At 40.7% G+C, this 15,095-nt stretch overlaps 1 protein-coding gene across 2 annotated transcripts in view; it reads left to right on the top strand.

Moving 5' to 3' along the window:
• Nucleotides 1-583: 583 nt before the first annotated feature.
• Nucleotides 584-15,095, top strand: part of mmadhcb (metabolism of cobalamin associated Db) — a 40,544-nt gene continuing 26,032 nt past the window's right edge. Inside the window, exons 1-5 of one of the 2 annotated variants that reach the window (XM_084361441.1) lie at nt 584-808; nt 1,276-1,325; nt 10,060-10,204; nt 11,489-11,706; nt 12,921-13,026. In XM_084361441.1, coding sequence (XP_084217567.1) covers nt 1,317-1,325; nt 10,060-10,204; nt 11,489-11,706; nt 12,921-13,026 — 478 coding nt within the window. In that variant the 5' untranslated portion in view covers nt 584-808; nt 1,276-1,316. Of the gene's footprint in view, nt 809-1,067; nt 1,194-1,275; nt 1,326-10,059; nt 10,205-11,488; nt 11,707-12,920; nt 13,027-15,095 lie in introns of those variants that run through there. The other variant, XM_084361442.1, reaches the window with a different exon arrangement.

Consider the following 15,095-nt stretch of genomic DNA (forward strand, 5'->3'; position numbering starts at 1 on the left):
TTAACATTGAAACGATGTCAAAATAACATCAATATCATCATTATTTGACGCAAATTTGACATCAATCAAATTGATGTCAAAGTTTGACATCATGTTGATTTACGTTTTTGACCAAATCAGGATGCAATTTTGATATCAAGGTTTGATGTCATCTTGATGTTGCATTGACATCACATGCCCGCTGGGATGTGTATATATATATATATATATACACACATATACATACACGTGTGTGTGTGTGTGTGTATAATATATATACCTATCAGCCACAACATTAAAACTACTGACAGGTGACATGAATAACATTGATCATCTCATCACAATGCGATGTTCAGCTGGGAAACCTTGGGTGCTTGACACGCACCACCCATCCAAACACTGTTGTGGACCAAGTACACCCCCTCATTACAACAACATTCCCAGATGGCAGTGGCCCCCCAGCAGGACAATGTGCAGTAAGGACTCAAGAACAATTACACGACATCAATGATGATAATGTTCCTCCTGACCGGTGGGTGGCGGTAATGTGCATCGAAATCGTTTGTCAACCGCCAAAGGAGACCAATCTCTCAACAGCGCATGCGCGAATTCAAGGTGACTCGAGCGTTGGAAGAATGGTGGATTTTCAGTTGTGCTAATCCTAGTTTTTAATGAATTCTCTCTATAAAAGCGTCAGTACGTGTAATAAAAATATCACATAACGCTATCAGATAGAAGTGGGACGTCTTTTTACTTAAGACTCCTAACGCTGTATCTGGCCGCTGATTAACACTGTCAATTACAAGTTAGTTTGAACTTAGAAGTTAAGGTAAGTTCAGGTTTTTTCCCCTCATTCGTTAGCTCCCAGTAATCGGTAGCGTTAGCAACGTTACTATTGAAATATTTCGATTGTTACACCGAAATCTGTGTCCCGACAGATTCAATGATGCAAGAGGATAAACTGTAGTAGATGGATCGAGACGTTGACCAAATATTGTCAGATGGCGTTGTCTTTATTAGAAAAAGCACGATCTTTAGTAGCAGCTGTCTTAATATAGTATGTGGCAGGAAACGTATACAGCGTTAACGTTGTTAGCATGGCGAGCAGGAATTCTATTGATGTCTCTGAAGCTGATGTATCTCACAGAATGTTTAGTGACACGGTTTAATGGACGCTGAAGGCTAAAGCGTCCACGCGTTTTATCTTTCCCTAGGTGAGGTTCTGACATTAGTTGTGTTAAAAGAATAGTCGTTTTTGGAATTGGCTCCTGACTGTTTAATCATCTACTCTTACAGAAACGTAAGTGGACACTGCAAGAGAACGGAGGCAGACAAGGATGGCCAGTGTAAGTCAAGTGTGTAAGACAGAAATGTATTTGGCTCTGAGAGAAATAGAAATAGCTATTTGGGGCGATATGGCGCCCCACATTTTTCGACACCCTGTCGTAAATACAAATCTCGTATTTTCAGATGTAATGTAAGTGTTACCCTCAAACTTCTGCAATGTCGTAACAATGAAATGTCTTGAAAACATGTCTTGCAGTAAACATGCATGCAAAGACGTTTTTTTTTTTTTTTTTTTGCCGTGCGGTTTTGCACAGGCCTGCACTCAGCTCAGAGCAGTAGCATGTCAAGTAAACCAGAACTACAATGTAACTGTGCATATGGCTCGTCAAATTGGTAAAGGTTTTTCCTTGGTGTGTTTTCACCTTCTGTACAATTGTTTCGTACTGTGTGCAGTGTCCCAGATTATGATTAACCCCTCTCGCGAGTTGGTATGACATGGGCATAACTGTGTTTGTTTGAGTGAGTAAAACAGGAGGGCAGAAGATGGCTACGAGTAGGTCAGAACTAACTATGTACAATCGTTGGCCAATGATTGGTACAATCTAATAAAATCCAAATGTTCAAAGTCCACTTTTATGATGCCTATAATGTTCAGTTCAGTCACAGAGGTGTTAAATCAACATCATGTTTTAGCATGGAGTCAAAAGGCAGTAAACATGTTGTTTTTAATGGTCATCCTCTCTCAGGGTTCTTATGGTCATGAAAAACCTGGAAAAGTCATGGAATTTTAAAATGCAATTTCCAGGCCCTGGAAAAGTTATGGAAAACAATATTTTTAATTTTTTTAAACAAAATCGACGTGTCGTAATAAAACGTAAATTGCCACGGACTGTCATGATATTTTGGTGCTGTGTAAAGTTTATTCAATCTGGCTCAGTCTGTGTTACCGGGCATGTGGCGTGCAAGCGCGTAGGACCTGCAGGCCCACCCACTAGCCTGGAGTTGCTTCTGCTAGCAAACGGACAATGCCGACAAAATGCCAGGGAAGTGCAGCTTCAATAATACATGGCTTTTTAAGGATAAATACCAATTATGGCTGGCAAAAGACACTGACCCATGACGTACTGATTACTTTAGTGTCGGACACGGTTTGGAATGAAAGGGAGAAAATATGACAGAGTAACAGGGCGAATATCGGTAGTATATAGATTTTTTTTTGTTTTGAAGAAGTTAGTTTTGGTGGCAGCCCTTTGTTGTTAAGGCGGCCGCCTTAACAGGAAAGCACTGCGGGAAACCCTGCTCTTGTACTAAATGGGAAGGGGAAAAAATGCAATCAGAAAGGCAATAGGCCTACAATAAAATGTAGTCCAGATCAATACAACCTCTAACTCTGACTTCTATAATAAATAGAGTTGAATTTACACATATATGACATTGGCAACAAAAAAATATACATTATAAACTCTGTAAAGGTAGGTTGTTTTATTTCCTCATTGATTCAGGCTGTATCAAAGCGCAATATTTATTAAATGTTTACTGAGGATTGTCTAAAATTACTTTTTATGCTCCATCAATCATTTCTTTGAACAGCCGTGTTTGCCCTCACAGTCAGATATTGCATGTCATTTTTTTTGTGAGTGAAAGTTATTTTTCTTTAGAATACTGTAACTGTGCACACAAGACAATGGGTGTCACAATTTTGATATTAAATCGAAAATTGATCAAAATGAGCCCTCAATTTCGACAATCAAAATCAAATGCAGGATCGAAACAGAGTCTAGCAAGTGCAAAATGGTGTTCATCGTGCATTCAGGTGCATGTCTGAAAGCTATATTGCTTCTTACGGCAAAGGATATGCGCCCACATGTGAGACATCATGGTGTGTTCAAGTGCACCTCATAAAAAATGTAAAGGACAGTTGTTAGGGCATAAAAGTCTAAGTCTATAGCATAGCTGTCAGTGCTGAAAAAAATTAAATTATATCAACAATCGAATAGAATTGTGACCTTAAAATCACGGATTTGGAGAATGGTGACACCCCTACACAAAAGACAGCTGTCACTTTGTTTAAAGCACTTCTCCTAAAATATTTATTGCAAATTCTGGGGTTGACCTGGGCTGATATTGAGCATTTTTCCAGCATCGATATCATTGAATTTTCTGTCAGATTGCCGGAAAAAATAAAAGTTTTTAAAAATGTGCTACATTGGCTCTGTTGCATCATCCTCTCACACACTGTCCTGGCCACAAAACTATCTAATTGTACTCAAATAAAGTTCCTTGAAAATTCTACTTTAAAAACAGTACTTGAGTACTGCACTGTAACATAATTCCAATAATATTAGAGATTATATGTTAAAATTTCTGAGTGAGCAGGATCCTGGGATTACTAGAAAGTATTTGAAATGAAGCTACTGAGCGTTTTAAGTGATTCTAGTTTGAAGGTGCAGAAAGGTGCTAGGGTCACAGTAGTTTTTAAACAAGAAAATGGAGGAAAAGCTTGTTCTGGCTGTGTGTGTTTATCCTGCGCTTTATCAGCCAGAACCTCTCATAACAGAGTCCATTTGTGGGTGCAAATTGTTTGAACACTGAATGTTGATTGTGAGTGTTGTGCTTTTATCACCCTACATGTTGTAAACTTATTATTAGCTGTCGTCAATCTAAACCAACGTGCAGCACTTTTTCTCTCAGCACACAAGCGCTTCATCCCAGGGCTCCCAAGCGCACTGCCAGCATTTTTCTTCCCAAAAATTACATGATTGGTTGCCTGAGAAAAAGCAGTGGTGACAACACAGATGCTTTTCTGTAAACTAAAGAGATTTCCAACTTGAAGCATCCAGAGTGGATGCACAGAAAAACACAAAGCGCTCAGAAAAAAGACCCTGGGAGCAGTGTGTATTCTCTTGGTGGCTACATGCAGCTGCATATGCTGGTTCCTCATTAGAAACAATTCTAAAACGATGCGTGAACTCAGAAAAAAACATTATGTGGACACAGACCCTAACTCAGGCTCCTTTTTTAAAGATATAGACGGTATGTGCACATTCTGCGTATACATTGTGGCTGCAGCAGCTCTTTGACTAGAAATGCATCATCTTGCCTATTCTTTTTCCTCTCTCATGCCATTCTCAGCAAAAATAGACAATGAAAATTATCAGTTGAAACATCAGGTGACATTGATCACTGAAAAAGAGTCAGACATGACAAAAAAATCATTTTGAAAAACAGATCAGCATAAAAAAATAACAAAATAAAATTAATGGCTGTTTTGTTTCTCTGTAGAACTCTGTAGGTTTTTTGATGTGGGGTTGTATTAGGTACTTATCCCTAGTCAGTGTATTACCTGCAGTAGATGACTGTCCGCTCATCCCCTCTGTGGAGAAGCAGTGCGAATCACCAGCAGGGAAGCAGAGCATTGTACTGCTGTAAATGGTATCGGCAGCAAGACATGTGTTAACCACTTAAAAGAAGACCCGCTAAAATAAAGATATGTATCCGATTAAGTGTACTCTATATTTAACATTTTTGCTGCTTTACATTGCCGTCAGACGGTTTTCCATTGGCACTACATTCCCTCAACTGTACAACACATGTATTCCTACGAACAAGCACAGCTGTGCCTGCCTCATATCAACTGTTTGGGTCAGAAAGTGCTCTTGTGAAGTTATACTGATAAAACTTTATCCAAAGATTTCAAAGATGGTGTATACTTGTGTTTCTCTGGGCTGTTTCAACACATCTGTATACTGGGGTCTCATTTACAAAACTCTGGAGAATCCACACTAAATGTTTGCGTACATACAAATGAGGAAATGTACCCCAAAATATATTCTTTTTTTTATTTATTTTTTTATACTTTTTTAAAATGTATTTATTTACATGCACAAAGAACGTGAGATCATCATGGGTGTTACAGTTAAAATGAAAGTGTTCTTTTACACATACATCATGGTATAATGTCATACTATTCAAGGTGCATACACAGTATATTTCTCCAACTGAAGTCTTAAAACAAAAGTTAGTCTCTCCATACAGTAAATTTCTGTAACAAAAGAGAAATCTAAATCCACCCCAATTATTTTACTTATCTCGATAGCCTCCTCTCTCCAGAATGACTGGATTTTCGGACAGGACCAAAAAACATGAAAGTGATTAGCCTTAGAGGTTCCACATTGTCTCCAACAGAAGCCTCGGCTCTGTGTGCCTGTTTGCAGTGCTGTTATTTTAGGAGTTATAAAAAATCTCACTACATTCTTCCAGCCGAACTCTCAGTGATCTTGAGTTTGCAGTGGTCGCTTGTGTCTCACATATTTCCATCCAAATCTCTTCTGATATTTGTGTTTCTGTCTCCCTCTCCCATTTTTGTTTAATGGATAATGTAGAATGATTTTTAGAGGCTTGTATACTTCCGTATATTCTTGTCTTTTTTTTGGTATGCATCATGAAATATAGAAATCAAATTCTGTTCCTTCTCCTCTTTGACCTGTAATTTTTTATTATAATAGTCTCTGACTTGCAGGTATCTATAGAAGTCCTGGTTTTCCAGTCCAAATGTGTCTGAAATTAACTCATAACTCTGACATTTTCTGTTTTGAGGTGAGGGAACAGAGAGACGTGATACCTCTCCTAACCCATTGTTTAAAGCCCCCGTCCAATCTAGCAGGTTCAAATTCTGGATTGTATGCTACCCAATTCAAGACCCTAGCCTGTTTCTCTATTCCTCAAAACCTTAAACCATAGCTTAAGAGTGAATAAAGTTCATCGATTCAAGCTGTTATAATGTCTTTCAGCTTGGCTTTTATTTCCTATTATAGCTTGTATTGGAATTTTAATCTGTGTAATTTCCAAGCTTTTCCACTTGGATTCATAATTTGGAGCGCATCAGTATACTAAGGGTTTCAATTGCGCAGCATAATAACAATCCTGTAAGCATGGTAAACATTGCACTGATGTTTTCTGATGTAATATGACTCACCACTTGTAGTGTTCTCCTTAAATTATCCTGTGTCTGTCTATTTATTACAAAGCCTGTTTGATCTAAATCTACCAGCTTTGGGACAATGAATTCCAGTCTCTTAGATAGGATTGAAGCAAATAATTTATAGTCTACATTCAAGACTGATATTGGTCTGTATGAGCTGCATTCCTTTTTATCTTTTCCTTCTTTCGGGATGATCGAGATAACTGCTTCCTTCCATGATTAGGGGGCTTCCCCTGTTCTCATTGTATGATTAATACAGTTAAGCAGAACAGGTGTTATTTGAAGTTTAAATGTTTTATACCACTGGGGCGGATATCCATCTGAACCCGGAGCCTTTCAATCTTGAAATGCTCAAACGGCTGCAATTTTTTGTTGTGTTTTTCGCTCTATTTGGCTGCAAATGCAAACATCAAAAGCAGGCTAGGCTATAATACAGCCACGTGGAAACGTTAAACGCAATTAGCCTTGATAAGAAAACATTACGCCTATCAAAATAATGTTCAGACGCATTGCGCGATTCAGAGGCATTCGGACGCATAGGCCCATTTTATTTTTATTATTTTAATACGTTGTGCAGAGAAGGGAGACTAGTGTCGGACACGGTTTGGAATGAAAGGGAGAAAACATGACAGAGTAACACGGTGAATATCGCTAGTATATAGATTTTTTTGTTTTTTTTTGTTTTGAAGACGTTAGTTTAGGCGGCAGCCCTTAATTGTTGAGGCGGCCGCCTTAACAGGAAAGCGCTGCGGGAAACCCTGCCATCTAATATTACCTTTGTTTGGTAAATTGAAGTTGTTTTTCAATTTCCTCATCATACATGCCATTTATATCTTGTTTAATTTTGTTTATTCTAGTTAAAATCTGAGGATCTTTTTGTTCAGTGTGTCTGATTTCTAATGACCTTATTTCCTCTTGTAATTCAACAAGTCTTCTGTTTTTCCTTTTTCCGAAAAGCCGTGAGGGCAATAATTTTACCTCAAATGACTGCCTTTGCTGCATCCCATAAAGTATTTGGAGACACCTCTCCATTACCATTATTTTGTAAATATGTTTCAAATTCCTGTTGAATCTGTTTCTGCACTGTTTTATCATTAATTAAAATGCTCGTATTAAGTCTCCAAAGTGTATTTTTCCGTTGATTAGTTAGGTGCAGGGTTAGGTACATCCCTGAGTGATCAGACACGTCCCTAATCCCTATTTTACAGTCCCTGACTCTGTGCCAGTCTGATTTATATATAAATAAATAATCCATTCGTGAATATACAGAGTGACATGGGGATTTATAGGTGAATTGTTTTTCTCCTGGATTGGACTCTCCATACGTCAATCAGACCCAGCTCTGCAAGCATCCGCTGGACTAAAATGGCATTTGGACTTTTCTTTTGGCGATGATAAGATGTATCTAATTTAGGTTGAAGTTGGACATTAAGATCACCACCATAAATTAGAATTCCCTGTGTTTCCAAGACTATCAATTCAAATAATTTCTTGAAAAACATTTTTTTGCTCCCTGGGGGGCATACACATTAAGTAAAGTTACTTCTTCATTGTCTAATTTGTCCTTTTCTAAAACAAATCTTCCTTTCTTCTCTTTCACTTCTGAAATAAATTCAAAATGTACTGCATTATGGATCAGTATAGCCACTCCCCTCCTAAGGCCTGATTTATGAGATGAGTAATAGGTATTTTGAAATCAAAGTTTTTTTTTTATTTTTTATGTTCTAAAGAAGACAGATGAGTCTCTTGCCAAAAAACTACCTGCAGCTTTTCTTATTTCATTTTAGCTATAATTTTACTCCTTTTAATCGGATTATGCAGCCTATTGACATTTAGCGTGACTATCTAATATTCCTGATGATGCATTTACTCTTTTCAGACTGTGTACACCTGTGTAACATTACCCATGATATCCCAAACAAGAACAATGAACAACAAAATAGAAAAACACAAACCAAAAACTTCCAAGTCCGAAGGTCAAATAAAACCCCAGGTTGAGAGGACATCCTTGCGTCCGTCGAGGGCCTCTCGTCGGTATCAAAGAAGATACTAGTCTGCACCAGTAACATTTTCAAGTCAGTTTCCCCATAAGCGGTATGAAGTTCCATCTTATCAAGCTCAGTAAATAATAATATTAAGTCTCTTTGTAAATTGGCAGAGATTTGAGAAACAAGTATTGTCTTCTCAGGTATAAGGAGGGGAATAAGCACTTTTAGGAAAGAAAAATTAAGTTCCTTTGTAGACTGAAAATTAAACTGCAAAAGAGAATCTCCGCTGCATCAACGCTGCAAAGTCTGGCTCCTTAACGTTTTCCATAGGGAATCCTCTCTTCAGGTCTTTAGCCGCCTATGCCGCACTCTCGTAGACCTGGGTGCTGCTGTCAAAAAGCACCTTCAGCTTAACTGGATGTGGCATTTGGAAGCAGATTCCTTTGGCTTTCATCTCTTACAGTATCCCCACATATGCTTTTCTTTTCTTCAAAATCTTGGGAGGGTAATCTTGATAAAAAAAAATCCTTTTCCCCTCGTAGCAAACATCTTTCTTTCTCCACGCAGTATGCAATACCTGTTCTTTCACTCTGAACTCGAGGAAGCAAATCACCAGTGATCTAGGCGGTGCGTCTTGGGGAGGCTTTGGGGCAAGTGCCCAGTGGCAGCGCTGTATTCCGAGGTCCATGTCCATGACCGGCAGGCCGACTCCTGATTTTATTAGCTTCGTTACGAACTCTGATAGATTGGACCCCTCTGATTCCTCCGATACTCCGTATATACGGAGATTGTTCTGGCGTATGCGTGCTTCTAGCTCTGCTAGCTTAGCCTGCGGGGCCTCTTGGCTCTCTAGCGCCTGGGTGAGAGCCTCCTTCGCTGCCGTGTCCCATTCTTCAATGTCGGCTATACGCTCCTGGAGTTTCCGTTTGATTTCTCCTCTAAACTCGTTCAACTCCTTCATGTCGTTAAGAAAGGAAAGTCGGAATTCACTCATTTCACTTTTTAGATCCGACCTGAGAGCACGAATCTCGTTAGATGGCCTGCATGCTGGGGCTAGCTATTTCTTCGTCAGCGTCGCCATTGTTCTCATAGTTTTCCTCCTCGCTGTATGTTTCTTCGACTGTCTCTCCTTTATCATGTCTTGAGCCTTGTTAACATTTAGTCTTTTTTTGTTTATCCCCTTCCATGCTAAGTTTCAGTACAGTTTTTTTTTATCTTAATGTTCTTCAAAGGGGATAAATATTTGACCGGTTGGGAGCGGGGTTTTTAGGCTGCCATTCGATTCAGCGCCACCGAAGTCCCCCACGCCAAAATATATTCTGATTGATCAAACCTGCCGTACTGCTCATCGATGGTTCTTTACAGTGAATCATAGCCATAGTGAAGCAGGTGAGCAGCAGAGTCCTGCGGTGTGCTGTGGCATTGTGGCTGCGCATAGAGAAACTTTCTTTTGTTTATCTGATTGGCTCTACTGATTGGGCCTTATAGAGACCACTGATCAAACTTTTTACAATGCAAATTGGATGATATGTTTGTTTAACAATTAGATCACCCTTACTGTTGGCAATTAATTTTAGAGTAAATCCTGGAATCACTGGAATATCATTTGCTTTCACCTGTACTGGCCTGTACGGGCTGCACTCAGAAGAGTAGCACTGCTGTGCATGGGGTATCTTCTGTTGTTTGGCATTTAAATATAGATTTCATTGAGATCTTTGTTTTTTTTCATTATGAATGCAGTACACACTCGAAAAATAAATACTATGTAGGTGTGATGTGTGACAAAGAGATTAGCATTGATGTGTTTGCATGTGATGTGTTCAGGTGCTGTGCAGCAGAGCCAGGCTGGTCACTTACCTCCCAGGTCTTCATGTCTTGGTGCATCGTGTGGCTGGAGCCAGAACCTTTTCTACTGCTGGATCCTCGGGCTCTGATGAACCACACGTAGCCATCACTACTTCTGACATGGGTATGCCATTGATTTGCATATATTTTCCATGTTATCTGTCCATCCATCCGTCCTATTTTTGTGAACGCATTATCTCATGAAAACCCTGACAGAATTTCTTCTAATTTGGCACAAAGATCCGCTTTGACTCAAGTTTGACCCAAATACATTTCTTTGGTCAAAGGTCAAGATCAGTGTGACCTCAATAAACACGTTTTGCCGTAACTCAAGAGTTCATACCCTAATTAAAATTTCACAAAACTGTCTACTAGGATAACATGATAAAGCTTGTTGGTTTTGCTGACACTGAGCTTCAGTTGATTGTTGTTGTTGCAGCATGTGATTAGGCTCTCTATCAATTTCCTGTAAAGACAGCATATTTCTCACTGGAAATTATTCACTGGAATCATACATGGCAATGTAGTGATAACTCCCATCACAGTGCAATAGAAAGACACAGAAATGTTGAAATTGATGCTACATGACCAGAGAAAACAGAGAAAAAAGGGCTGTGGTAGTCCCTTTTGCCCAGAAGGTAGAAAACCTACAACAACCAGAATGCATTGTGCCGCACATGACCAACTAACACCTCCGCTGATGGGTGACATACTGCAAGTTGGGTGGGGCTTGGTTTTAGCTTGTCATACATTTTGAAACAAGGAAAAGTAAGGCTGCTATCTAGTAAACAATATTGTATTACATTGAAACAGTCCACTAAAATATGTTTCTGAAAACATTTGAGGAGAGAAATAGACAATGAACAGGATCATTGTTCGTATATGATCAGCACTGGCTTGTTTTATAGTTTGATCACAGTGGTTTAGACAGTTTGATCAGAGTTTGGTGAGACATCCCTCACTTGATCCAAGAAAGGGATAGAGAGATGCCCCTCTCTCTGGAGGTCTGACTACACTGTTCGTGTCCATGGATGTGGACATAGAAAATGCACATCGACAATCTGTAGTTGATACAACAGCCCTAACGTTTTGCTGGCAAAAAAGTGGGGAGTGCAGGCAAAAGATTAACATTGTTCATTTGCATATACGACTGAATTTGTACTGATACAATCTTGATTAAAATCGGCAGACTTCTCATTTAATAGCCTTTATTAAGGCATTGCTTAATATGTTATGAGTGTGGACGGACACGGATGTAAACTGCAACTTGACAGAATGGCAGAGGCATACAAACCTGAAGTGGTAATTCTAGTTTTGTTTTACACCAAACATTTTTTGACATGTATTCGCTGTGAAAGCAACTTTATCATGCACTGTGTACTTTTGCTCACATTTCTCCCTCGTTAAGGACTGCGGACAGTGTGGCCTGATGAGGGCATGGGGCCTTTTGGAGCTCAAGACCAGCGCTTCCAGCTACCTGGTAATGTGGGTTTTGACTGCCACCTGGAAGAACGAGCAGAGCAGAAGAAAAACCTAGAATACAATATGGTCCCTGATGTGCTGTGTCCCCTGTCCAGCAGTGAGAGACATGAGTTCATACTGACTCAGTTCATCGGAGACTTCTTTGTAAGTGAAATAATGTTGAAATCAGGAAAAACTGCTAGGCAGGCACCACAAATATCTTTCCATCTTTCCAGTTTAACCACTGTTGGTGTTACGGAATATAGTTGATATGTGATCCATATTCACGTATACACAAGGTTCATCACACGTGAACCTAAGGTTTAACCATCACATTGGGTAATACAATGTATGATGACCTCATGCAGATATCCTGAGAAAAACATTAGACTTAAAAAAGATTAACATTATACTGTATATTTGCAAGACAGAAAACTCAGATATTCTCTAAAACTAAAGTAAATTTATGGGGGAAAAAACTCAGTCACCACATGGACGCGATGTGGTAATTGCTCGACATAGCACCACCAGGAGGATCTTGGTCTCTGCACGTTCACAAGCTTGGATTCTGAGGGGGCTGGAGCATCCCCCAAAATTTGGCATGATGGAAACCATCACTGCATTCAAAACATTAAAAGTGTTTAATTTACCGGTGAGATATATACATATACACACACACACACACACACACACTGATCAGGCATAACATTATGACTACCTGCCTAATATTGTGAAGGTATCCCTTGTGCAGCCATAACATCTCTGACCTGTCAAGACATGGACTTAAGACCTCTGAGGGTGTCCTGTGGTGTCTGGCACCAGGGCGTTTTTTAGTGGATCCTCTGGGTCCTGTATGATGGGGGGTGGGGCCTCAATGGATCAGACCTGCTCCAGCACATCTTCCAGATGCTCGATCAGATTGGGATCTGGGGAATTTGGAGGCCCGGTCAACACCTTGGGCCCTTTATTGTGTTCCTCGAGCTATCCCTGAGCAGTGTTTGCAGTGAGTCAGGACACATTGTCCTGCTGGGGGGCCACTGCCATTGGGTAGTGTTGTTGTGATGAGGGGGTGTACTTGGTCAACAACAGTATTTGGATGGGTGGTGCGTGTCGAGTGGCATTCACATAAATGCCAGCACCCAAGGTTTCCCAGCAGAACATCGCATTGTGATTCGATGATCAATGTTATTCATGTCACCTGTCTTACCTGTTTTAATGTTGTGGCTGATCGGTGTATACACACACACACACATACACATACACACACTATATATACAGTATATGCACTGGCTTTTCTGACACCTCTTTTTGTGTGTGTGTGTGTGTGTGTGTGTGTGTGTGTGTGTGTGCGTGTGCGCGTGTGCGCGCACTCATTGCAGGAAAAAGATGATCCAGCCATGTCTCTGAATGTCAGTAGAGCTGAAGAGTACTTTAAATCCAGTGTGGAGTGTGCCATACAGTATTGCCCGGAACTACTAAAGAAAGGTACTGCCATGATACTGCACACTGCATAAATGGCCTCGTAATAATAGTAGTAGTAGTAATAATGATAATAGTAATACATTTTATTTATATAGCACTTTTCATGATACTCAATTACACTTTTATAACATTTTTTACTACACTACATTTTTTGCTACATCACAATTTAAAAGGAACAACGCATTAAGAGGTGCCTTTCTAGTCAACCCACTACTCAAAGCACTTGCAGTGCTTTTCAAATTCACCCATTCACACACACATTTATACACTGATGGCAGAGCCTGCCATGCAAAGTGCTGACCTGCTCATGAGGAGCGATACAGAGCTTCCTGTCTGAAGCGCCTCACAATATATTTCTGCGCCGACACGGTATAATTACTCACATAATGATGGAACAGCCATTTGGTGCAATTTCGGGATCAGTATCTTACCCAAGGATACTTATACATGCAGCTAGGGGGAAAAACTGACCACTCGTCTGATGAGAATACGACCCTCTCTACCTCCTGAACCACAGCTGCTCCTCTGTCCATCCTACCTTTGAGGTGGTGTGACTGCATGTCAGTAATCAGAATCAGAAATACTTAATTGATCTAGCTGCTCCCATTCAAAGTTCAGAATAAGCCAAAAATAATTATTATAATGATAATAAGAATAAGAATAAGAATGAATGAATGAATAAATGGTGTAAACAAGAACAACAAAAACAAAACAAAAATACAGAAAATGTACACTCCACTAGAATCAATATAAATATATACAGAGCAATAAATAATGCCAAAGTTGAAAACACATTTGCCATTGCACACTGTTTGTCTTAAATTGCAAATTAGAGAGAAACAAAGCGTCCAGAGTCCTCCTATTGACTCAGAGTGTCTGACACTCGGAGCGAGGAGTTGAACAGTTTGATGGCCACAGGTAGGAATGATTTCCTGTGGCGCTCTGTGGTGCATCTTGGTGGGATTGGTCCAGTTTATTATCAGTGTGGACTCCCACATACTTATAATCCTCCACAATGTCCACACTGACCCCCTAGATGGAAACAGGTCAATGGCACCTTGGTCCTCCTCAGGTCCACAACCAGTTCCTTGGTCTTTGTCACATTGAGCTGTAGATGGTTCCGCTCACACCATGTGACAAAGTTGTCCACAGTAATCCTGTACTCATCCTCTCCTCCGCTGCTCCAAGACGAGTCTCTCCAGGGTCTTCATGATGTGGGAGGTCAGTGCAACAGGTCTGTAGTCCTTGAAGCCACAGGGACACGTCCCCGTCTGCACAGGGACAAGGCAGGACATCCTCCACATCACAGGGACCCTCTGTAGACTCAGGCTCATGCTGACGACATGGTGAAGTACTCCACATAGCTGGGGGGCACAGGCTTTGAGTACCTTGGGGCTGACACCATCAGGACCCACAGCCTTGCCCGAGTGGGAGTCTCACCAGCTGTCTCCTAACATGGTCAGCTGTGATGCTCACTGTAGAGGTGACAGGTAGGGGAGGGGGAGGGGGAGAGTCAATTGATTGTAGTGTGTAGTGAGTCTGGAGACCAGGGGAGGAGGAGTGGGGAGGGATCTCACGGGAGGATGAAAGGCTGTTAGGAGGAGGAGGGATTGGAGAAGGTGGTAGTTGGTAGCAGTAGGATTGATGGTGGTGTTATCGGGGGGTACAGGAGCCTCGGTATCAAATCTGTTAAAAAACAGATTAAGTTTGTTGCTCGTGTTGTTCTGCTGAAGTTTCTGCTCCAGCTTCCTCCTGTAGTTTTCTTTACCCTCCCTGATCGTCACCTTTAGATGTCCCTGTATTGTTCTCACCTCCTCCCTGTTGCCGCTTACCGCTCCCGGTGCAGTCCCTGTCAGCCCTAACAGTCTCATAGCCCTCGATGGAAACGTTGTTGTCAGGAATGTCCTGGCGCAGCCATGTCTCCGTAAAGCACATTAAACTACACTCCCGGTACTCCCTCTGACTCCTGGCTAGTGCTGTTAGCTCCTCCATCTTGTAAGTTAGCAATCTCACGTTACCCATGAGAGCCGCCTTTATTCCTACCCTGCAGCCTCTGTGTGTCCTTCTCCATA

This window comes from Pagrus pagrus, assembly GCF_965226575.1.
Source record: "Pagrus pagrus genome assembly, chromosome: 9".
NCBI classification, from domain to species: Eukaryota; Metazoa; Chordata; class Actinopteri; order Spariformes; family Sparidae; genus Pagrus; species Pagrus pagrus.